General features: G+C 40.4%; 1 protein-coding gene across 11 annotated transcripts in view; it reads right to left on the reverse strand.

The window, feature by feature from the left end:
• The window catches only part of RERE (arginine-glutamic acid dipeptide repeats), a 314,825-nt gene that overhangs the window by 175,578 nt on the left and 114,093 nt on the right, over positions 1-25,154 (reverse strand). For 10 of the 11 annotated variants that reach the window (XR_010594217.1, XR_006175082.2, XM_065574910.1 and 7 more), the window contains exons 4-5: positions 4,697-4,802; positions 2,863-2,959 (exon numbers count right to left, since the gene is read on the reverse strand). Coding sequence is in view for 8 of the 11 variants with exons in the window: in XM_065574910.1 (XP_065430982.1) it covers positions 2,863-2,959; positions 4,697-4,802 (203 nt within the window). In the remaining 3 variants the exon portion in view is untranslated. Of the gene's footprint in view, positions 1-2,862; positions 2,960-3,810; positions 3,830-4,696; positions 4,803-25,154 lie in introns of those variants that run through there. The other variant, XM_042852894.2, reaches the window with a different exon arrangement.

Below are 25,154 nucleotides of genomic sequence, written 5' to 3' on the forward strand. Positions count from 1 at the left end.
GCTGCGCTTGGGGGGGGAGGGGAGGGGCATTTTCACACCCCTGAGCGCAGCAAGTTGCAGCGCTGTACAGCGCCAGTGTAGCCAAGGCCCAAAAGAACGGAAACAAGCATTTCCTTCCATTTGTGAGTCACTGACCATTCATTCCTCTAGATGGACCATCACTAGTAACAATAATACTCTGGATTTAATTTCATCCAAGGATCTCAAAGCTCTTCACAAACATTAACTAAGCCTCATAAAAGCGCTGAGGTTGGCAAGTGCTATTTTACCTACTGTCTTCTGGGCTCTTTTGCCTATTTTTGGTCTCTGTAAAGACAGTAGCAATGTTTTACACTTGAAAGGCTGCAGTGGAAAACTTATCAGGACACTAATCGGTTTCCTTCTGCAACCCTTTCATGGGCAAAGCGCTTCTGAAAGTTCCATCAACCAAATGTGGCTAAGAATGGCAATTTTTTTCTGCATCAAGCTCTTTACCCACATAGGCTACTGCAAAGCCAAAAATGACTAGGGGACCAGTCCTGCAATTTTACTCTCATGAATATTCTCCAAGAAGTCAACAGGACTACTCATGTGAGGAGGAATTACATAATCAGACACTAGGATTGCCTAATTCTCAGCTTCTGCAGCCAGAGGCAAAGCAAACATTTATTTCTTGGTCAGCTGTCGTCAGACTGCAATGCAAGGTTAAAATCCTCTGCAGTTTAAATCAAACCTGTAGCCTTCTTGAAGCATTGACAATCCTGTTCACTGCTCATTTCATCTTAATTTCTTGAAAAGAGAGCTAAGGAATTAAAAATTGGTGGTATTTGTTTTCATCTTTCACAGGAAATTTTGATCAGATAATTTTAAGGCAGATCAATTTTTTTTAAACTTTCCTTTGAATAATGCCCCAAGACAATTCACCTGGTACAGTAAATAATAACTAAAATCAAGAATATGCATTTATCCAGACACATAAAAGCAATACAATATTTTGATCATGGAATTTTATGCAGGTAATATTAAGTATTGCTACTGAAGTAAAAGACAATTGTGTTTATTATACACTTACATAGTGTTCCATAAGAACTTTCCAATTAAAGTTTTCTATTGATCAGAGCAGTGGACTGGGAGCTGGGATACTTGGTTATATTTCCTACTGTGTCATCAGCTTTCTGTGTAGTCATGGACGGCCATCTGCATGGAGGGCATGGTAATGTTCTAATTTATTAAATTAAATTTAAAATTAATCTTTTTTCTGGACTTCCCAATGTATCTAGTCTTTTCTATTTTGTCATTTAGGTTGTCAGATCATCAGGGAAGTGACACTCCTTATATCTGTGTCTTGTAGGCAGCTGTGAAAATTACTGGCACATAGTAAATGCTACTAGCTAGAGGAGAATGAGTGGAAAGGATGCGCTCAGTTCTTTGCTATGTAAACAAATACGTTCCTGAACGTCAACATTTAGAAATGTAACTTGAAGCTCTGTTTCATTTTTCAAAAGCGCTAGTTTTAAAATACAACTGAAAACATTCATATAAGAATTGCCACAAATGGAAGACGTAAGCCATAATGGAAATAAAACTAAGCCAACAGGAAGTGTACTCTAAAGAGTAATTTAAAATATTTTCATGGTGAATATTTTCTGAATCCCATCTATGGTATATCAGTCTTTTGTCTCAAATTAATCTATGAACTTTCTGTGTTTTATGTTGCCTCCAATTTGTTCTGGGTTTTATTTTATTTATTTATTTTTAAATAGAGGGGGAAGAGAATGAGAACACAAAAGAATCTACAATACTCTCAGGGGAAATTCCATACACATGTTTCAGTTTCTCAGTGTCTAAGATGACAATTAAATTTACAAGCCTGGTTTCAACAATCCAGCCAGCCTCACATTAGCTAGCTCTTCTCTCCAAGTATGTCAATTTAATATGGGAAAGCTACCTTCCTTGAGACACAACAACCACTCTGGAGTTTCAGGAAGATTACAGCACACCACTGGAATGTTCTGAGTTTATCTAAAATCCTGTAATAAGTCAAATAAAAGATTTTTTTCACCTCCCCTACAGCACAAGTTGCAGCTAATTTGCCTTGAAGTAAAAGGCTTCAGAGAAGTGGCTTTGAACAAAGAAAATGTCTCCAGATGGTTTCACTGAAACACCATCTGAGCATTATTATCAGGGAGATTATTCAGTTCACATTTTGACAATATCCATGCACTCCTTCAGCAAGCTGAAAACTCGATGGATGCCAGTAAAAATAATGCCTTAGTATTTCTATCAGAAAACATTTGTAAGTAATGGTGTCTCCCCCTTTGCATGGTCAAAGGTTAGCCACTTAAGTTAAAAACTAACTGGGCAAAGAGAGCAGAAGGGCAGAGAACAGAGAACAATACAGGGGTCCGTTACCTCCTCTGTTTATACAGCTAGCTTTTAATGGAGCTCTCAACTGAGCTACAATGATTTCTGCCTCAGAGCAAAAGTCTTTAATGCAATTTATCAGGGCTGCACTAACAGTCATTTTGCAAAGGGAGGTTATTGTTAATGGTGAAATGAAACAGAGAGGAAGGGAGGGTACCATTCCTACAATAAGTAGCAATAATCTAAATTTGCAATGATGGGAAACAATATCTTCTGAACACCATAGATTAGCTGAGATTAAAATGAGATTTTTAGAATCACAGCTTCTTTTCAAATTAGAACAGATAACACAAGTTAATTATTGCATGTGGTGAGAAGGAGCCTGAGCAGTATGCTAATGCTCCCCAAACAGAAAAGGACAAAAGACAGCTCTCCTCCTATGTTCTAAGATTTTCAGTGCTATTTTTCCTCCCTGCCAAGCCTGCTGTGGGATGCTGCACCAGGTCTTCTGTCACTTACCTGAGGGCAGCAGCATGATAAGTGTCAACATAATCTGAAATGAAGAGCTCTCGATTCTTGATCACTGGATCTGTAATAACAAGCTCTCGTCCAGAGTCTGTGAAAAGAGAACACCACATTAGCTGCAGAGTCCCAAAGCATCTACCTCTGCAGATTCACAGGCACTTTGTATGTTATACAAACATTAAAAATATATTTTTAAAATAGGGTTTTCTGTGGCACTCGCTACAATAATACTGAGCAACTCACAAATATTAACGGATTTGTGCTCCCCGTTTGGTATGGAAATACTATTAGCCCCATTTTATACAAGGGCTGCTGTACCCCTTAAGAAGTGTGCAGGAACGGAACAGCTCTTTTGGGCACGACAGGAGAAAGTACCTTGTGTACAGAGCAAGCACCTTCTTCTGTAACCTCTCATCCCCACCTGCTCTGTCTGTTAGACAGTCTGTTCTATGCGGTTTTACATGCCGGAGTTTTCTAAAATTTTATACATATCTGTGTGCTGAAAGTCAGTGGTGTCATTTTGGCTGTGAAGAACATTTGTTGTCATATTTTAAAATAGGTAGTTAAAATCCAAAATGCAACCTTGACTATCGAGTCATCAATGATGCCTTTAATAATCCCTACTTAAGAACATAAAAATATTTTATACGCACAGACGATGCTACTTAATAGAAGGCATAAAGCTATGAAAAATGTGGGCTTTGGCCTTGTGCACATATTTCCTGGGTGAGAGTGAATCAGTGAGAGTGAATCATTAGACTCATGCAGATTTTACTACAGCACATACAATAACGACCCTCCTAACATCACCATATAGTCATAGATTTATACCACTATATGCCAATCTATTTGGATACTTAAATATGAATGGCAGTGTTCCATTTTTAAAGCATGATTTTTTTTTTTTTTTTTTTTTTTTTTTTTTTTGAGATCACAATTCACCTCCAAAGGTTTTCAGTGTTTTTGAGGCTGCCCCAAGGAAATTTCCAGCTAGGAAGAGTGGAATCAAGTTTTATGGCTCTCTTGAAGCCCAGGCAAAAATGATCCTGGAAGATTTAAGAATTCCTGTCTCTGCCACTATTAGGAAAATCAACAGTTTATTATTGTGCAGCTGGGATGGGACGTCAGAGGATGGAGCACTCGACAATTGCTCTGTTCTGTTCATTCCCTCTGAAGCATTTGGCATCGGCCGCTGTCGGAAGACAGGACACTGGGCTAGATGGACCATTGGTCTGACCCAGTATGGCCGTTCCTATTTAGTCCAAAAATTGGTGGGTGGAAGAGAGGGGAAAGAATCAGTTAGCAACGCTTCCAATGAAACACTAACTGTCGTACTATGTGACAGCGAGTACTAATACACATTAAGATAAGGCTAAATAACCACTCTTTGGCAAAAATTTAGATCTAATACAGTATGTCAGAGGCATTCAAGAGTAAAAGGGGCTACATGATTTATCCTTAACGCAACTTGATCTCATAAATGATAATTTGTATAGTCCAAAAAAACCTCAAGGGATGCCAATAACTTTACCCATCTGCTGTCTCCAAGTACAACATTAATACATACAGTACAGTAAATCATCATAACTGAGATGCAGCAGATTATAGCTGTGGTTAGGGCCCATATGCTGCTAAAATGAACCCGGGCATAGATATTAAAGGACCTCATCATCTGCATTCTAATGTCTGGTTCACACTGACAGTTCTTATCTCACATCCCTATGCATAAACATTGATCTTGTTTTCCACAGACTGGTAAGCACCCCTTGACTCCAGTAAATGTCCATGTAAAAGCAAGTTAAGACTGACACTACAGAGTATGACTCACCGTTCTCGTTGTGTCGGTCCTGAACCAAATGTTGATAGACTGAATCTGGGACTTCCGACTGGCGATAGTACCATTTGACATTCATAAGGAGATGGTCCCGTTTGCTCTGAAAAAGAAGGTCTAAGGCATTACTGAAAAGGAATTGAGATCATGGCTGTCACACCCATCTTCCAAAGCACAGAACTCAAGTACCACTGAACAAAATCTGAGGTAAGGAGAATCAAAAGCAGAAAAATATTCATATAATGTAAAAAAACCCAAGGGCAGTGGTACTTGTAGCACAGAAGGCCTTCATCCTTAATAAGTCTAAAGAGAACAAGTGACATCCATTTCCATGCAACGTTAGGTGCGCTTGCTTGACCAGCCAACACCAACCCTGGAAGTGGAGAGTCGGCAGCATCCTTGGGTTCTCACTGCACTCAAGCAATCTTCTTACCCCTCAACTTCCAACAAATCCAAATTAATGTTAGCCAGATACAGAGGAGCTGCAATTAGCTCCTTCTTGGCAGCAAAAAGAAGAGAAACCCAATGGGGCCATTTTTGGACAGCAGACTTCCCACAAGCCTTCCCAATGAGCCACTGCTTTGCCCATCACGTTGAGGGCTCTTTGTTACATTCTTGTCTGGCAACAAAGATGTCACACTTTAAACCCAACATTTGCAGGCTCTGGATATTCAAGTTCTTTATAAGGGGAGAGATTGAGGCTCACCAGAGAATCTAACCACTGACTTGCTATGTCTATATTTATGAATCCCACCCCCAGCTACCAACTTCTCAACAGGAAGTTAAAATGTAAATACCTCTCACCAAGAGAATAATTTGTAGATAAAGAAAATTATGACATGTATAGAATCTTTGCTTTAATGTGTCTCTGAATCCCTCAATAGCCAATTCTTGCTGCTACTCCAGAACACTTAAGGAAACACAGGAAGGCCTAAAGGGAAATTAACATTCCTTCAGAATGAGGCAACTGTAAGCACAGAATGTTTATTTTTTACACTGCAATTCTCCTACCAATTCTAGACCACCCTTCAAATATTTAAATTTAGATTAAAAATATTTATGGATTGTTTAGCCTAAGTTCTTGCTGTCCCTCCTCCCCTTTAGCCTGTTATAACAATGTCTATTATTCTTATTTAATCAAAAACACACAACTTACAATTAAACACTGTTCTTTAAGCCTCTGGTTAAAAAACACACGTAGTACCATAAAAGGGCCAGCTAGTGGCAGCATTGTGTCAAAAAAAGATCTCCAAACACTATTACTACCACGTGTGCTGTATACTACTTTGACTTAAAAACAGTTCAGAAAAACAAACTGCAATGAAAATGTGTCCAAGCTTTAGAGAAGAACCTGCGCTTTGTTAAAGATTTAGAGAAATAACGTAAAAGATAAATGACTTGTCTGATGTGCCAGGTTCGTTGGCTACCATCACTATCTCCGACAGTACCTTAAGTCAGCCCAATCTTTTTAAATCTCAGAGACATTTCAAAGACAGAAAAGTTAACTGTGGGTTTAAAGGTTTTGCTCTCCTCTTAATGCAAGTGCATAAATTCTCTTAATGGTAATGAGTTACATGCAAGCACTGGGGGAAAGAAAGCTTACCAGCCAGTAACTGCAGTTCTTTGGAAGAGTTGCCTCTGCATATTCCCAGGTGGGGAAATGTGCTCTCCCAGCACTGCAAGCCTTTAGAAACTCTAGGAAAGCAGTGCTTCCTGTGTCCTCACCACTACTCCTCACAACACCGAAAGCTCAGACTGGAGGTCACAAGAGGCCACATGGTCTCTAACCACCTCAGTTCCTTTCACTAAACTCCAATGTCTTTCAGAGAGTAGAACTCCCACGATAAGAGGGAAGGTGCATGGGGAGCATGAAGATGCAGAAGCAACGCTCTCAAAGAACAAAACTACAATGTCCTCAAGGTGACCTCTCCATGTTCCCATTTGTAGGGTCTAGCAAGCGCCACAACTCCCAAGAAGGAAGCATGAGGATTTTTAATTAAACAAAGATTGCAAAACTGCTCTCCCAAACCAAACCTCCACTACAGATGCCCAGTCAAGAGAAGAGTGCTGAGTAAATATGAGAAAAGAGCTTCAGGTAGAAGGCCTACAGATTTCTACAATGATAATGTTATGAAGGCAGGCTCTCAATGCCATCTTAGCCCTGGCAGAGTGAGCTCTAATAACCTGAGATACTGACACCATAGAAAATGCATGTCTCAATGCATCACCTAATCTGATTAGGTATGAACTGATTGCAGAAGCAAAAACTTCTAATGATTTCCCAAATACGTTAGGACAATCCAAAATCAAAACTCAAACTCTTCTGAATATCTAGGATAGGTAGGCTAGTTTCCCACTGGTAAGAAGGTAGTTTGGGGAGATTAGTGGTCCGCTTTGAGTGGAACACTAGATGCTACTTTAGGTAAAAAATTTGGATGCAACAAAGGAGAACTTTCTCCTCTATGGAAGACCATGAATGCGTTTGCAGAGGGAAAGAACAGCAACCAAAGACCGACACTCGCTTTTCTTGCAGATCTAATTAAAAATGCTGTTGTGAGAGAGGCAGAAGACAGAGCATTCAAAAGGTGCCTCCATTAACTGTCTCAGCCCCATTGAGATCTCACATGGGATAGGTTCTCTGACTGATGGAGATATTAAACAGTCTTTTGAGGGATCCTGCAACTGTCAGATGGCTGATGATTTTACAGTTGTCATTTGGTGGTAATGCAGGTAAGTGCTCCTTGATTGAGGACAAGGACAGACTGAGACAAGATACCTTGGGAATAACGTAGTTCAAAATCAATTAAACGAGGGCAGAAAATGGAGACAGGCTATTTGCTGCCCACAGAGAAAACAGTTTCCATCTGGGGGAAACAACACATTAGCATGAAAGCTTTTATTGGATTGCAGCAAGACAATCCACACTCTTGCAGAACATGCTAGATCATAAATAGTCAGTGTCTCACGAGCCAAGCTCTGTGGTGAAAAGACCACAGATAGAGAAGCAGAATGGATTAGAACTCAGACTATCTAGTGATGGTACTCATGAGAGCCAGGAGTTCCAAGTATTACTCTCATCCAGCCCAAGCTGGAATGACAAGAATGAACGAGGCACCTTGTCCTGTCTAATCACCAAAACAAGTAATGGAATCAGTGGGAAAGTATTTAGCAGATCTATGCTCTAGTCCAACAGAAGCAAACTTGTCATCAGGTTTCTGTCCATCTTTCCTCTGGAGCAAAACAGAAGACACTGTACTTCTGTTTCCTTCAGAGACAGAGAGAGATCTCTTTGGAAAGACATTCTCGCCTACAGGACAAGATGATCCAACTGCTTCACAGACTGCTCTGCTCATGTAGTCTGCAACTTAACTTGCCCAAGGACCTGCTTTCTTTGCCAGCAAGGTGGAAGAGCCACAGGATTAGTTCAATGAGTCAGACAAGTGTCAGAGGACCATCTCCTCCCAACATAACGAATATCAGAGAACCCCCTGTTTGTTAAGAGAGTACTGCTGTTGTGTCATCCATCACCATTTCTACTACGTGGTCTCTGAATAAAGATCAAGCAGATATGAAAGCCTGTTATAGGGCCCACAGCTCTAGAACTTGATATGGAATTTGGCTTCTTATGGATTCCAGCCACCACGTTCTCACTTGTGAGTGAGTACCCAGCCTAGAATGGAGACATCTAGGATGGCTTCTGATGGAGAAGACTCCTGTCAGTACACTGTCCTTTAGTCCCCAACAAAGACAACAGTTAAGGTGTCTTCATGTCTTCTATGTTCAGAGCACAATTTACTGCCAGCCCATGAGATCCAAAATAACTCACTCCTGAGGGTTTGCCTTCAAGAGGCTCATGGCATGGCAAGTGTTGAAAAACCCTTCAGCGGAAGAACTCAGATGCAAGGGTATCAGTAAAGGTTTTCTTCTGACTATCTATGACCTAAGTAGTGGCCCAGGGATTCCCTCTAAGTCTTGACAAGTGCAAGCGTAAATCAGCTAATTGTCCACGTATGCATACAGACACATTTCCTGGTGCCTGAGGAATCCTGCCACCATGGCAAAACCCTTTGTGAACACTGCCTAGAAGCTACAATTCCTTTGTCACAACAGCTACCCAGGTAAGCCTCTAATGCCACCCTGGATGGTGCAGAAGCCAATCCTGACAGCTCCTGGAACAGGGAGTCCGAATCAGGAGTTACATTCTCCAGATCTGAAGGAGACCCACAACTGGATCACACCAGCACAAAACTGGAACTTAGCTAATGACAGAAGGGAATCAGCCTGGAGAGAGCCACACCATCACCAGAGATTGAGAGCTTGCCAGAGTTCTAAGGACACCTAACAAATACTTTGCCTTAGTTTTTAAATGAGGCTAAGGGGCAGTGGCAGGATGGCTAATGACAACAAGGATATGGAGATAGAAATTACCACATCCAAGGTGGAAGTCAAACTCCAACAGCTTAATGGGACTAAATTGGGGGGCCTGGATAATCTCTATCCTAGAATATTAAAAGAACTGGCACATGAAATTGCAAGCCCAATAGCAAGGATTTTTAATGAATCTGTAAACCTAGAGATCATACCCTATGACTGGAGAATTGCCAATATAGTTCCTAGTTTTAAGAAAGGGGGAAAATGTGATCCAGGAAACTACAGGCCTGTTAATTTGACCTCAATTGTATGCTAGGACTTGGAACAAATTTTGAAAGAGAAAGTAGTTAAGGATATAGAGGTGAACGGTAACTGGGATAAAATACAACATGGTTTCACAAAAAGTAGATCGTGCCACACCAGCCTGAAATCCTTTTCTGAGAATGTTTCTAGACAAAGGAAATGCAGTAGATCTAATTTACCTGGATTTCAGCAAGCCATCTGATATAGTTCCACATTGGAAATTATTAGTTAAATCGGAAAAGATGGGGATTAATATGAGAATTGAAAGGTGGATAAGAAACTGGTTAATAAAGGGGTGACTACAATGGGTCATGCTGAAAAAAGAACTGTCAGGTTGGAGGGAGGTTACTAGTGGAGTGCCTCAGGGATTAGTCTTGTGAACAATTTTATTTAACATTTGTATTACTGACCTTGGCACAAAAAGTGAGAGTGTGCTAATAAAATTTGCAGATGACACAAGGTTAGTAAACAGCTAATACTGGAATATCATACAAGAAGATCTGGATAACTGTAAAGTAAAGTAATAGAAATGGGATGAAATTTAATAGTGCAAAGTCATGCATTTAGGACTAACAACAAGAATTTTTGCTATAAACTGGGGACATCTCAGTTGGAAGTGACAGAGGAGGAGAAAGATCTGGCTGTATTGGTTGATCACTGGATGACTATGAGTGTCAATGTGATGCAGCCGTGAAAAAGGCGAATGCAGTCCTAGGATGCATCAGTCAAGGTATTTCCAGTAGAGACAGGGAAGTGTTGGTACCATTATACAAGGCACTGGTGAGACTTCATCTGGAATAATGTGTGCAATTCTGATCTCCCATGTTTAAGGAAGTATCAGGGGGTAGCCATGTTAGTCTGTATCCACAAAAACAACAAGGAGTCCGGTGGCACCTTAAAGACTAACAGATTTATTTGGGCATAAGCTTTCATGGGTAAAAACCCACTTCTTCAGATGCATGTTTAAGAAAGATTCATTCAAACTGGAACCGGTGCAGAGAAGGACTATTAGGATGATCCAAGAAATGGAAAACCTACCTTATGAGAGGAGATTCAAAGAGCTTGGCTTGTTTAGCCTAATCAAAAATAGGCTGAGGGGAGATAGGATTGCTCTCTATAAATATATCAGAGGGTTTCTAAGCATCAGAGGAGTGAAGTTCTGGAACAGCCTTCCAAGTGGAGCAGTGGGGGCAAAAAAACCTAACTGGCTTTAAGACTGAGTTTGATAAATTTATGGAGGGGATGGTATGATGGGACTGCCTACAATGGTTTGTGGGCCATCGACGACTGCCAGTAGCAAAAATCCCCAACTGTTGGAGACAGGACACTAGATGGAGAGGGTTCTGTTACTACAGAGAATTCTTTCCCAGGTATCTGCCTGACGATTCTTACCCACATGATCAGAGTCTAACTGATCACCATATTTGGAGTCGGGAAGGAATTTTGCCACGGGTCAGATTGTGCAAGAAGCTGTGGCCCAGGCGGGGGCAGGAGGGCGACCCATTTTTGGGGGTCTTGGCCTTGAGTCTCTTCCACTCCCAGCGGCTGGCCTGCAGCTCGTAGAGGTCGCTGCTGTACTTGCTGTACTCCACCATGCCCCCAAAGACCAGCAGCCGGGTGCCGTCGCACATGAAGCCATAGGAGGCGCAGCCGGGAGGGATGTCGCCCCGCACGGCCGGGATGAACCACTGGTTGGTGGCTGTGTTGTAGACGTGCAGCTCATCGACGATGCCCTCGTTCCCACTCCCGAAGACAACGATCAGCTCCTTGATGGCCACGGCGCGGTGCCCGTGGCGGGGCCGGGGTACGGGGCCCGACCAGCCCACCACCCACTTCCAGTGGGGCTGCAGGAGCGCAGGGCCGCCCGGGTCCGGGGTGCCCCCGCCGGGGGCCGCTGGCAAGGCCGCTGCCATGGCCCCTCTCGCTGTCCGGGCGGGGATGGAAAGCGGCTGCTGGACGCCAGGCCCCTTCACACCACCCTGGGAGCCACCATCTTGTGCCTGCTGTGTGAGGGGAGCCGATCTTCCTTCCTCCTGCCCGGCGCAGCCACGGGCACCTGAGAAGGGGGGGGGGGGGGAATCCTTCCTCTGCAGCATGAGGCACAGGTGAAACTAATGTAAATGATGGATTCTCTGTAACCTGAAGTCTTTAAACCATGTTTTGAAGACTTCAGTAACTCAGCCAGAGGTTAGGTGTCTATTTCAGGAGTGGGTGAGGTTCTGTAGCCTGCAATAGGCAGGCAGTCAGACTAGATGATCACAATACTCCATTCTGACCTTGAAGTCTAGGAGTCTGGTATTACAGGAAGAGCTGGAGGCAAGTTTGGCACCAAGTAAGCGAGAACCAAGACCTCTGATCTGCCTATCCATTCCAGGTAGCCACAGCAACATTTATTCTTCCTTGTCTCTGACAACACCAAGTCCCTCAGTGCAAAGAACCAACCAAACTCAGCAACCTCTTCGTTCTGCTTTTCTGTCCCTCAAGCATAAGGGTAAGTACTTCTGAATGCTGAGTATCAGTAAGATGAGAGATCCAAGGAGCGTTAGACACCAATTAGATAAAGGCTTCCCATGTAGACAGACAGACTGTGGCCCCAAGGAAATCATATCAGCTAATTCCTATCTGGAAAGTGGCACCATCTAAGTTTCTGGCACCTCAGCATCACCAGACTGACAGGAGCCTGGTTCCCATTCAATTGCATTTCCATTCTGGAAGTGACAGTGAGTTTTCCTTTTAATTGGTACCCAAGGTAGGTGGTAGTTCTGGCACTGATAACTTCTGCTCTCTATCCCCTCACTTCCCAGACAGGATCAGGACCCCGAACAAAGGATGGATCTGGGGACTTCCTGGCTCATAGGCCTTCCTCAAGAGGAAGGCTTGGAATCGAGTATGCTTGTACTTTTGTGCCAAAACTGGAGCACCAGGCTGAACCACCACCAAGGAATAGCTTTCTCCAAGGCACAGGAGGCAGCCATATGTGCAACCAGGAAGATGGAGGGGCCTGAAATATGCAATTTAAACCTAGTATGTGTTATCTTTTGGATAGGATGTGATGTCCAAAACCAAAAGCCAGAGGTGAACCAGGAATGTGAACTGTGACTACCTACAATTACTGTTCTAAAATGTAGCTAAACTATTAAGAGTTTGAACTGTAACAGGAAATCAACAGGAGAGTTTGGGGCAAAAAACCCTATGCCACACACACATGATTCTCCAGGCACACAGCAAAGCTCGCCATGTAAAAGAAGAAAATAAAGCAGTTGAGCGTATAGGCTCATATAACCTCAGCTCTGACCATTCAGTGCCATGAGGGGATACTGCTGCAATCCAAAGGGCACTGCCTTCCTGGAAACCTGGAAAACCAAAGCTTAGCAGCACTGTAGGAGGCATCTCACAAGTGGGGATATGGAGAGGCCACTTTTTTTTTTTTTTTGATAATTTCTTAAAGGTCCACTACACTTTATCAAGTTAAAGACAGACTTGTGGCTAAAAGAGAACTAGGAGATTTGGGCTCCATTCCAGTTTCTGCCATGGACCTCCTGTACAACCATGGGCAGATTACTTAATGTCTCTCTGTCCCTCAGTTCTCTGATCCATAAAATAGAGTTGATAGTACTTCCTTCTCTAGCAGGGGTGTGGAGGATTAATTCATTAATATTTATAAAGAACCCCAAGATCCTTGGATGCAGCACTGGACACAGGTCACTTGCAGGTTTAAAGTAGTGTAAATGGTGGATTCTCTAACATGAAGTCTTTAATTCATGATTTGAGGACGTCAGTAACTCAGCCAGAGGTCACAGGTCTATTACAGGACTGGATGGGCGAGGTTCTGTGGCCTGAAATGTGCAGGAGGACAGACTAGATGATTATAATAGCCCCTTCTGACCTTAAAGTCTATGAGAAGGTGCTATTAGAAGGTCAAAGTACAATATAAATATACCTTATTTTAAGGCATGTTGCTTGTTGTCTGTTATTTTGGTAGGGAAAAACAGTTATTTTTCAGCAAATCCAAGGTTTCATGTAAAGCCTTATTCCCGCTGCTCACAGTCTGCCCACTCCCTGGGTTCATCTTACTTCACCTTCTAATTTGAAGATGACTAGCAGCAGAACTAAGCAAATGGTAGAGATTTGGGTAGAGACGGGGGAGGGAGAAATCCCCATTTAGACAGCAATTAATTTTGGCAGTCTTTTTACCCATAGAAAGCCAGAAGTCTTAAATATTTGGCTTCATACTGAGTGCCTGTGGCAACCCTAACAGTAACACATGCTAGCAGATATTCCAGTTCTGTTTAAACTGGAAAATACTTGCCAATACCCATCTACTGGTGTTATTTTCACCCCAGGCCCACTAGTATCTCTTTTATTTTAGGTTTTATTTTTTCCCTACAATCCACACCTCCAAATTTAATAAAACAAATGTATGTCTGCATCGCATCCCCTTGCCAGTTTCACACAACTCATCAGTTTCAACAAAAAGTGGCACAGAGATCCAGGTCAGCAAGAATTACACAGGAGGTAGCAATCTACAACCCCTTCGATGCAGCATTTGAAGAGACTCTGGAAAAGGTGAACTGACTCAGTGGGCTTGATTTAAAGAAAAAAATTAACCCCCTAAATTGAAAGCCTTGATTGTAGCTTTTAATTTTTCTTGTTGTTGGCTTTGTGATATTAAAAAGGGAAATTATTTCACAGTATGGGGGGGGAGGAGGGTGCAACTGTGGGCTGAGTAGCAAGTTTTATTTAGATTTCCCTTTTACACAAAGGTGCCTAACAGAGTTTACATGGTAGTGGCCTGAATTCAGAATATATTTGCCATGTTGCCTTAGCCACGTATCTATGAAATACTTGAAAATGAATCCAACAAAGGAGCCCACCTGTTACAAAATTAGAAGACCACTACACTGCCACATTAACTGATCAGTGCAGAGCCTGTATTTCAGACAGACAGGGTAACATGTGAGGAAACATTCCCTTAAAATAAATAAATGAGTGATTTAAACATGCATTTCTTGGGCTGATGGCATGGGGCTTCTAATTAATGCACAATGAGGTTAATCAAGCTGATCTCAATGAATCTCACCTTCTTAATGATGGGAGTAACCCAGACTTGAAAATCAAAATTATGCTAACAAACTTTTAAAATTAGTTAGAGGAAGGAATGATGCCTACCAAAGGAGACCACAATCATGAGCACAGGTTATTGTGGGGTTATCCCCTTAAAGTAATTAAATATAGTTGTTGTTGTTGTTTTTAAACGATGGTGTCTTCAAAGGACACTGATAGGGTTAATTGAACAAAAAGTCGCCCTACACTGAACCCTGCCACTCGATTTCAGGAACAGTACTGACTGCTTTAGATTGATAGTTCCAATTATAGTCCTGAAGAGGCAAATAAGAAGGGGGGGGAGGGAATTAGAGGGGCTTTTATACCATAGAAAAAAGTTTTCTTCTCTGTCTTTACCCTTTCTATGAAACTCAGAGGCACGAATAATACACTTTTAGAACTTTGCAACTGGTGTGGGAAAGAAGGTGGTATTAAATATTTGGTTGCATAACCAGAGTTTCAAAGTTCTGTGGATAATCACATTTGCAGACATCTTTTGGGGTATGGAAACAAAGCACCAATTTTCTGTGCTTTGCACCCCTAAAAGGAAAATTACTGCAGTAAAATGGGCACTTGAAATGCAATTTAAAAGAAAGAACAGGGTAGAAACTCTGCCAGCTGACTAACCCGTCAGCCAGACGAGAACTGAATGTACAGACACCATGTTTCAAAATGGAGGGGCACAATTTACTCCAAAATGCTGACTCGTTCCTTCTTTTGCATCATGCAATGCACCTATATGGCAGGACAATGGCTGCAAGCAGAATGCAGAAACAACAAAACACGTTGTTGTTTACAATCGAGTTGTGCAAATAACTAGTTCTATATAAACCCCTAGACAGATGATGCAACTAAAAATACGCTGACATACTAATTTGCTGCAATCTTTGCTCCACCAATATCAGAAAGTATTTTTCAAATCAGAGCTACCTTTTAAGGTCTCTTGTTACAGTGATTGTGCTTTTTGTCCAATTAATTTAAAAGCATAATCTTGAAAATTGTTCTGAATGTCTACTCTCCAGCAGGGCATTTTTTTAAAATCTGATCTTCCACTCTCACTGAAATTATAAAATGTCTATGAGAATCTTGCTCCTTACAATTATATCAGTCTTTGCAACAAAATTCCTAGACATACTGTACTGCATGCCAAGTTTCCAAGTCAAACTATAGTCAGTTACAGAGTAGATTGTACCACGATGTCTCAAGATGCCAACTTTTGTGACAGCCTTTTTTTTTTTTTTAGGAAGCGTGTGCACACACCAGAACAAACGTCCTCTTGTTAATGAAGTGTTACATAGATCTTTTAAAGACGTTCATACGAAAGCTACAGACAGGCGGATATCTATGAAATTCAGAACTAGCATGCATCTTGAGAATGGCAACTGTTTTTAAGTTTCATTTTATTGAATTTAGAAGGTTCTCTTTGCCATTTAGCTTCTCTCTTTCACTAAATAAAAATTGTGTCATCTACTCCTGGAATATTTCAAAATAAAAGAGCATGTAGGTTTTTCCAACCACAGATACCGGAAATAAAGACTATACCTGGCTTGTAAATAAACATGTTACTGTTAGCAACCAGTTTGCAACACAAACACTTAATCCATTTGCATGTGAAATAAATTATCCCTTTATTCTGGAGTATGAACTCCAATCCCAAGTAGCCTATAAAAGTGGCACAAGTATCTTCTGGGTTCAATTAAATTAATTTGACAAATCAAAAATAGCGAGCCTCTTTTTTAACATAGACGTTTTTAAAAAACCTAGCTATTGCACATTAATATTCAAATCTCTTGTAAAGCTTTCACAGGGTCAGAATATCTTCCCAGGGTTATGATTAACAAATTGTGCAAATGGTCACAGATGTCCCACAGATCCTCTCCAAGTGTTTAAGCAGTTTCTCTCATTACTTGCCCTATTTAGTTACTATGTTAAATCACAAGTAGCTTTGGAAGCAATATACAGTACATTGGAGATGACAGATGGACACGCTGGATTCAGTGAGCAGTAGCTATTTAAAAGCGGCAAACTAGAAGGTGGAAAACAAGGAAAAGGAAAATTTCTCCCTCCTTTAAAATTCCTATTTAGAACTGAAATCCTTTACACAAAAAGATCAGCTGATAAATTCTAGGATAAGAGATGTTAACACATTAACTTAAATGTTTAAAAATAACCTCCCCCTTTAAAAGAAATACTCTACATGCTGCAATGTGCAGACGCTCTGACCCACAAAACTAGTTTTTAAATTGACATTAGCTTTCATTATTGTGGATTATTTGCATGTATTAACAATCTTTTGGACAATGTTTGTCTCTGAAAAGGAATCATTTTTTGTTCCAGGAAACAGTTCCAATTATGCTTAACAACACAGAACGGACCTGTCTTTAATCAAAGGGCAGTAGATTTGGCTTGCTTCACTGATTGATTTTTTTCCCCTGCGTGTAGAATTGCTACCAACGTTTTGTCTCCTGCTGTAGGAGAAATTATTTCAGTACTTGCTTATTTTCAAATGAAAACCAGGAATACTTTTATTAACCCTCTGGAAAAAAATCAAAGTCAGAAGGTGAAGAGATTGTGGCAGGCATGTATTTTCTTCCTGTTTTAGGCTGAAAGGGTTGGTTCCAGGCTTCCTCAAGGTCACCACCGCACCCTCAGGACAGCACTTTCTGTGCTCTTGATTTCTTGACTAAATTATGAAAATACCAAACAGCTGCTTATAAACCAAAACCCAGCTTGGCAACATAAAGGTCATCTTTAGAACTGAAACACGTGCATTTTTAGAGAGTACTCAGCATATTTATTTAGAAATTAATATTGTTCACCATCAATTTTATACGAACATGAGTGGTGATGCAAATTATTGCTAGTAAACATAGTAATATTGTCCAAAAAATTAGAGTGCTCAGGATTCAGCAAGGAAGACAGACATTAACGATATTAGTAAGAGTATTAAATATGGTGCTATTTAATCTTCCCTGCACCTCAAATGAAACAATTCGAGGAGGCTGCCTTTTGGCTCCTGTCCTCTTAACCTGAACCAACACAAAGACTGCAACCTTTAAACCTGTTAGTGTTATCTAATGACTGTTCCATCTACAAGAGCTTTTCTAATAGAAACATGCCTTGATGGCTTATCTCAGTGCACAAGCCAGGCCACAAAGAACCGTCGGCTTGATTGAGCACCGTAATGGAAGGCAGGAAATGAGAAGGCTTGGTTAAGCCGCGGATAATCGATCAGCGTATTCAGTGAAGTGTGAGCTGAGCTAGGAATAAGCTGCTTGGGGTATCAAATATTGCTGTTTCCAGAGTAAAGTCCTATTTCTGTGATCTATATAGGAGAAATAATAATTTATTGACAAAACAATATAGGATTTTTTCACGTCTCCCTCTTGACATTTTATGATTGTTTACAGCAAAAAATTCTCTCTACCCCCTCTCCCTACAACTTTAATAGATGAAACTGCTTCTGGAATTCATGAAGCCACTTCAGTATGGTGCAAATTAATTCATGGCCTTGTTTGTCGTTAACTCTTAGAAATCTATGAAATATTGTATTTGCCTCTTTCTCCCCCTCAAAATCCAAACATTTATACTTCTCTACATACAAACACTCACAGACAAATCTTTGGGAGCATACTATTCCTAAAGATTACATAAGCATGATTACATAGTTAAAACACCGTTTTTCTATCTACACATACAAGACATGGAGATTCCTTGGGGCATGGCCATGCTGCCCACAGTTTGGACTACAGGAATGTGAACAGCAGCATGCCCCAAAATCCTGCACTGTAATTCCCTTGTGTGGATGTGGTAGGTACAAACTTGAAGGTCCCTAGTAGTACTGTTTGAAGAGGACCTGGGAACCTTTAAGTTCTCGTCCACAGCGGCCACAGAGGAGAGTTACTGCACAGCACTTTGCTGCACACAGCAATTCATGCCCCCATAGTCCGAACTACGGGGCAATGTAGACATGACCTTAGTTTGATGAGAATTACACTAAGTGTAAAAATCCTACATCTGAATTTCTATAAGATTTAAACCACTGCTGTTCAGAAACACACGTGTATTATATATAAAGCGTGTTTAAGTTTGTGTAGAACTGGTTCCGGTTTAAATCATCATAAAACGGTGTACAAATCCCATAAACTGCTTTGAAAATGTCAACCTACATATGTGCATGCACACATTATGCAACTGTTGTTGTTGTTGTTGTTACTGTTGCCTTAAGCCTACACATTTGAACGCATGAGGGTTTCTCTTTATTTTGGGGTTACAAGGAGAATCAGAATCAGTCTTAAAAGGGGACTATAACTGCAATCTCAACAGCTCCCTCTCCATAACACACATACCCAATTCTTGCAGAGACGGAGCTGGAACACTAGTTTTTTAGTTCCTATCTGCTACTTCAGATGAAGAAAGAGCTCTGTTGACCATTAGCTACAAAAAGACCCTCTTACTCATCTGACACTACAGCCAGGTAATAAAACAACAATCTCTATCTCTTACGTAGCACTGCTTCTCAGTACAGCTACATGTACAATTACAGTTTATTTTATTCAAATAGCACCGTCTCAAGGAAATGTATTAACTCTATGGGAAATATGTAGGTATAACCAACAAGTAAGGGGAGATAAAAAGAAAATGTCAAATAAGTATTTTTTTTTTAAATGACTAAACTAAAGCAAATAAACACTAATTTACCCTGAAGGCAAAGGAGAATGCATCTGCAAATGTTCAGGTCAAACCAGGTTTTCTAAGCAATAAAAAGATCTTTTTTTTAATGTGCGCTGGGTGCAACCTTCACTGTGAATAGGCTTCCACCTGTCCTTAAGGCCATGGTTACACTATGGAGCTTACAGCGGCACAGCTGTCTCCTGAAGTGCTGCTACCGCAGATGCTCTATGACAATGGCAAAGCTCTCCCATTGACTTCATTACTCCAGCCCCTACGAATAAACGTAGCTATGTCAGAGAGAGACGTTCTCCCGCTAACATAGCGCTATCCACACCGGCGCTTAGGACCCTAGTCCAAAGCGGCATTATGCATTGATGTCAATTTCTCAGTGCAAAGCATTCTCCCAGGACAAAATAAATCCTCCAATCAGATACACCTTCTTGTTTAAAGCAAAAAGCTACTTCAGTTACCTTAAAACTTGCATCCCCTATAGACTTATTGTCTTTCTATTCACTAACATGAAATCAGCTAAGATTAGAGAAACCACATTAAAGAGACTGCCCCTGCCCCAAAGAACTTACAAGTGTTATACCTAAGAAAGTTGCATTAAATCAACAGTTCAGGGGCTCAAACTTCATCAGTAGAAGGTTCTTCTAAGGGATTAGAGTACTGGATTAGCTCAAAGTATAAGTATTTTGAGCCACCAACTCAACTACTTTCACACAGGGAGATAGGAAGCTCAGTATTTATTATTATTTATTTGTATTATTGAAGCACCAAGGAATCCCAGTCATGAACAAAGAGTCCATTGTGAAACTGTTTAATACATTAAAGTAATTCTTATGAGACATCCAAGGTTAACGCCAAACAATTCACATCATGACAAAAAGAGAACTCTGCACTCCAAAGACAGTACAGCAAACTGTTTGATGAACACCAATCTCACAAACAACCAATTACAAGAACCTCTTTTCCTCAGATGGAAAAAAACTGCATGCAAAAGTGGTGTTGATTCCTCATTTCAATGCCTTCAGTACATTGGAAATCGCTTTGCAGAGAGTTGAACATTAAGAAGAAACTGATGCAGTGCACCATACTGCTACCTACGCACCATAGTTATATAATTTTGAGGTGTTCAGTTTTATGAACTTTATGATTTTATTAACTCCTCAACCCCCAACCATAAAATAAGGATTCTACTGTATTCTGAAAGACAATCCTCTCCAATATACTATCAAGGTAACACCATGCACAAAGAGTTGGTTATTGTTGTGAGAACATATTCACTCCTTAGCCACCCCCACACTGCTTGTTGCCATAAATGGAGTTGGTTAGTTTCACAGCAGTTGCTCTGTCTGTTTGGTTCCCAATGAACAGAAGAAGTGGGTGTGTGTCAGTGATTCTGCTCAACATCAGGGGAAAGCTGGCATTGATTATGCAGAATATCAGCTTGTGCATATTGGTGGATCTAGGGACATAGGAGGGAAGGAGAACATAAAGAAGATGCCCATAGAACATTTGTACAGCAAATATACATTTCCCTGCAGTGTACAACCCAAAATGACAACAATGTGCATTTGGAGTGAGACTGATCCTAAAAAGAAGTAAAACTGAGTAGGCCTAGTCTCATGGTCCAACCCTGAAAAAATGCTAAAAAGAAAAACAGCATAAACAGTGAACAATAAAATGGACTGCGAAAGTGTTATTAATTCTAACAACACACAATGTTGATAATAGAGGCAAAGTTTTTTTTAAAATAAACTAATTTGTTTGGTCAGCGTTCCTTTAAGGTACAAAGCTATTAAAGCATCAAACACAAAGCATACTGTTATATACAAAAACCATATAGAGCAGGAGTGTTTCAAGAAATCTGCTGTTTAGGTTACTGTTACAGGTAAAACGGTATTTGCAGAACTGCATATTCTGCCATATGTGTAGAACTTGCATGTAAGTCGCATGAAAACAAGTGCAGACTAGAGCGGATAAACCAAATGGGGGGTGGGGAGGAGGGGAGAAGGGACAGTCAAGCCAGCACTGCTTTCAATATACTTATAATCTGTTTATGGATATTTTGAACTCAGAGTTCCATTATACAAATTCCAACTTCAAAACTAAACTTAATTTGATTTAATCTTTCACCCAAAAAGAGGTTTGAAATTTGTATCCAATTTAGTTTTTTATTATTAGAAACCTACTTTATTATTAGGGCCTTTGCTAGTTATTTAACACTGGCCAAATTGCCTATACAGCTTAACTGCCGTTCTGCAACAGACAAATGTTTAACCTAGAAGCAGGCAAAACAAATACATCTTCTAGATTTAGACTCCAGCCTTTAATCCCAGCACCACACCCTTTAATTACAAAGGGGGGCAAATCCTTTGAAAAATTCACTGCTTTTTTTTTTTTTAAATGACCTTTACACTGTGACTAGAAGATAATTACTGTGTAGGTGCCTTGCCTGAATTATTTCCGAACCAACCATAGTCACATATTAGTCCTCCCTCAGTGCAGGACGAGATGACCTCTTGAGGTCCCTTTGGGTATATCTACACAGCAAAGAAAAATCCATGGTTGCCCGTGCCAGCCGACTCGGGCTTGCAGGGCTCTCAGGCTGTGGGGTTGTTTCATTGCTGGGTAGACTTCCAGGCTTGGGCTCAAGCCCAAAGTCTGGGACCTTCTCACCCCGCAGGATCCCAGAACTTGGGCTTCAGCCCAAGCCTGGTAGTTTACACAGCAATGAAACAGCCTCACAGCCCGAGTGGGTTGGCACAGGCCAGCCATGGGTTTTTCTTTGCTGTGTAGACATACCCTTTCAGGCCTATATTTCTAAGATGATAATCACAACAATCAGGAGAATGATATAGGAGAGCAAAAGTCCTTCAAAGCATTTTGGTAGGATTTGCTTCTCTCCCAAAAAAGGTAAAACCCTCACTTCCCTCCTTTTCATCTGGGGGCATCACAGTTAAAAAGAGAACCTGAGAGCATTGTTATGTTTATATGACTCAGTACATCAAACACCAGGTGTTGTATGTGTCTAGGTGCTTCCAATATGTAAGCAGTACATGCAACGCAAAGTTGACACACCTTAATTCACATTTTCAAGGAGAAAAGGACAGACATGACTCATAATATTTTAGGTAATTAACAGAAGAGATTTTTGTTTTATTTTAAACAGAAGTATTTTTCCTACAAACTTTCAGCTTTACTGGAAACACAGCCGCTTACTAAGCCAAAATCTAGCAACGTGCCTGTTTTTGTACAAGATACCTAAGTGTGTTGACATTCTCTAAACTTCAGTACAATTTTATACTACAAACCAAATAACTTCATTTTAGCCAAGAAAAAAACTATACTAAAAAAATAAAACTGGCTTCCTTAATATAAAACTAGCAAACTGTTTCACAAGGGTCATGGGTCATTGCTTAGTATCTCATTTAATCCCATTGTGGTATCTTTCTGCTCTGCTTCCCTTTTATATTCTTTGAATTCCACTCTGCGGTGCATGGTGTCAGATGAGCCACGCGGAAACATGCACTAACCACACTGTTACAGCATACAGCTATGCAGGAACAAACCTGTTTAATTATAGCTTTCAGCGCTAGAAAAAGCATATCTACTTTTTTTTTTTTTGGCATCAAAATCTTAAGCATACATTGAAAAATAGAGTGTTTTTACCTAGAGGTCATTAATTTGTGGGAGAAAACAAGCAGTATTCTATAACATTATCTACTCTATTGCTACAAAGCCTTTTACCTCATACCCTTTTGTACTTCATGCTCAGTTAACACAGGGTAGATTTACATTCACAGGGTGTGTCTGCAGCTCATACAGACATACCCAAGTTAGTTCAGGTACTGGTAGCAGTGAAGATGGAGCAACGCACGCTTCAATGCAGGCTAGCCACCTAAGTAATTACCCAGGATCTTGGGCAGGCATGTACAGCCCACATTGAAGTACATGGTGCCATAGCCTCACTAGTGCCAGTATCCAAGCTAGCTAAATTAAAACTAAATCCAGTATGTCTACACAAGCTTCCGTCACACCCTGTGACTCCAGTGAAGGCAAACCCACAGACTCCTAGAAAACCAGCAGGCTTCTCCAGTGTTTAAACCACCTGTGTTAGATGGTGTTTTTAGTTTTTGTTTTTTAACATACACATAAATCACATGAAAGAATGTAAATACATACACACATATATATATATATACATATATATATATGTATACACACACACACACAAAATACATAAACACATAGGAGTTGCCATACCAATAGGTTTAGTCCAATATGCTGTTTCTGACTGGTCAGGGCCAGATGTTTCAAAGAAAGGAGCAAAATATCATGTAGTGGACAGTTATGAAATAATCAGCCCAAAAGAGAAGTTTCTTCCAAATCTGTGTCGGTTGGTGGTTGATTTAATGAAGCAAAAGGGTTTTTTTGTAATTTGTATATTTATGTCATCTTACCTAATGTAGCTGTGCATGTTCTCATTAGCTATATAAATACCTAATCCTTTTACAAATCCTATTAGGTCTTGGCCTGAGTGATATCTAATGGCAATGAGTTTTACCCATTAATAATTTGTTATGCTAAGAATATTTCCTTTTATCAGTTTTAAATTTGCTGCCTTTCAATCTCATTGAATGTGACCTTGCTCTGGTATTATGAGAAAGGGTAAAAAGGTGTGTCTAATCAATATTCACTACTCGGTAACCTTGGGCAGGTCAGATCACCTCTGTGCCTCGGTTTCTCCATCTGTAAAATGTGCCTGATACTCACTTCTTTTGTGAAGCACTATACAAGAGCTACACTTCCCTTCACAAGTTATTAATTTGAAATTTGTGTGCCACCACTTCTCTGAACAGTCCTCATCTTTTTGGTCTGTCTCCATACTGACTGTTTTCTATGCCTCTAATAGTTTCTTACTCATCTGTAAACCCCTCTATTTCCACTTATTTTTTAAAAATCCATGTCCAGAACTAAATACCGTGTTCCACACCGGGGGGGGCGGGGGGGGGGAAATGATTTATTTGATAGCATTTATAACATTTTCATTATTATTTTGTCTCATTTCTTCTTACGATTTATTTTTAATATAAACATGACTGCACATTGAGCAGAGGCTTTCACTGACCTATCCATAATGACACCCACTGAAGGCCATCTCAAACACTGGTGTTGATAAAATCTTTATACCACAGGATAACTCATTTTCATATGCACAGGTACATGTATGTATGCACATGGTGTGCCATTCAATGCTATTATACAAAACATAAATTAAAGGAAAATATGTTGCTGAGAAGTCTCAGCCATTCTTCCTCCCAACGTCATAAAAGCTGCATATTAAAAAAAAAGGAGGGGGCGGGGGAGTGGACTCACTAATAAGGCTATAAAATAAAATCACTACTAAAGAAAGCAATAAGCACTATTTTAGATCACTGGATTTTTTGCTCATGTTTGGTGCTTCCACAAACTCCACTTTGATTACAGATTATGCCTTTTTCACAGAAGTAAATTTGGCAGCAAGCTGCTGAGAGTATTGATAGCTACCCTCCTTAAAACACTGCCTTATTAGCATTTCTATTGCTGCACTACACACGGTACGCATTGTAAATCAAATACACTCAATGTCAAGCACAATACGCAAACAGTTACCTAACAACTAATGGTATTACAAATGCATTTAATTAATCATTGAATATATGCTCTGGTAATTGAATTCCATTAAGGTTTTTAAACTTTAAACCTTAAGAAAGGCAATACCAAAATGAAGATACCATTCAGAGTACTCCTGACACTGGTCATTAAATGTCATTTATGGGATACAGTTCACATCTAATTGCTGAGCACAACCAGCCACAACATCTATCACCTACGTTAAAAGAAGCATAGCTTAGCAGTGGAGCTGTTTGAAGCCATCATATATACTGTACAGTTTAAATAGATTTCTCGCTTTTTAAATATCAGGGAAATGTGGCCCCTTGAACATCTCACTAAAGGA

The sequence above is a fragment of the Chrysemys picta genome, chromosome 21, assembly GCF_011386835.1.
Source record: "Chrysemys picta bellii isolate R12L10 chromosome 21, ASM1138683v2, whole genome shotgun sequence".
NCBI lineage: Eukaryota > Metazoa > Chordata > Testudines > Emydidae > Chrysemys > Chrysemys picta.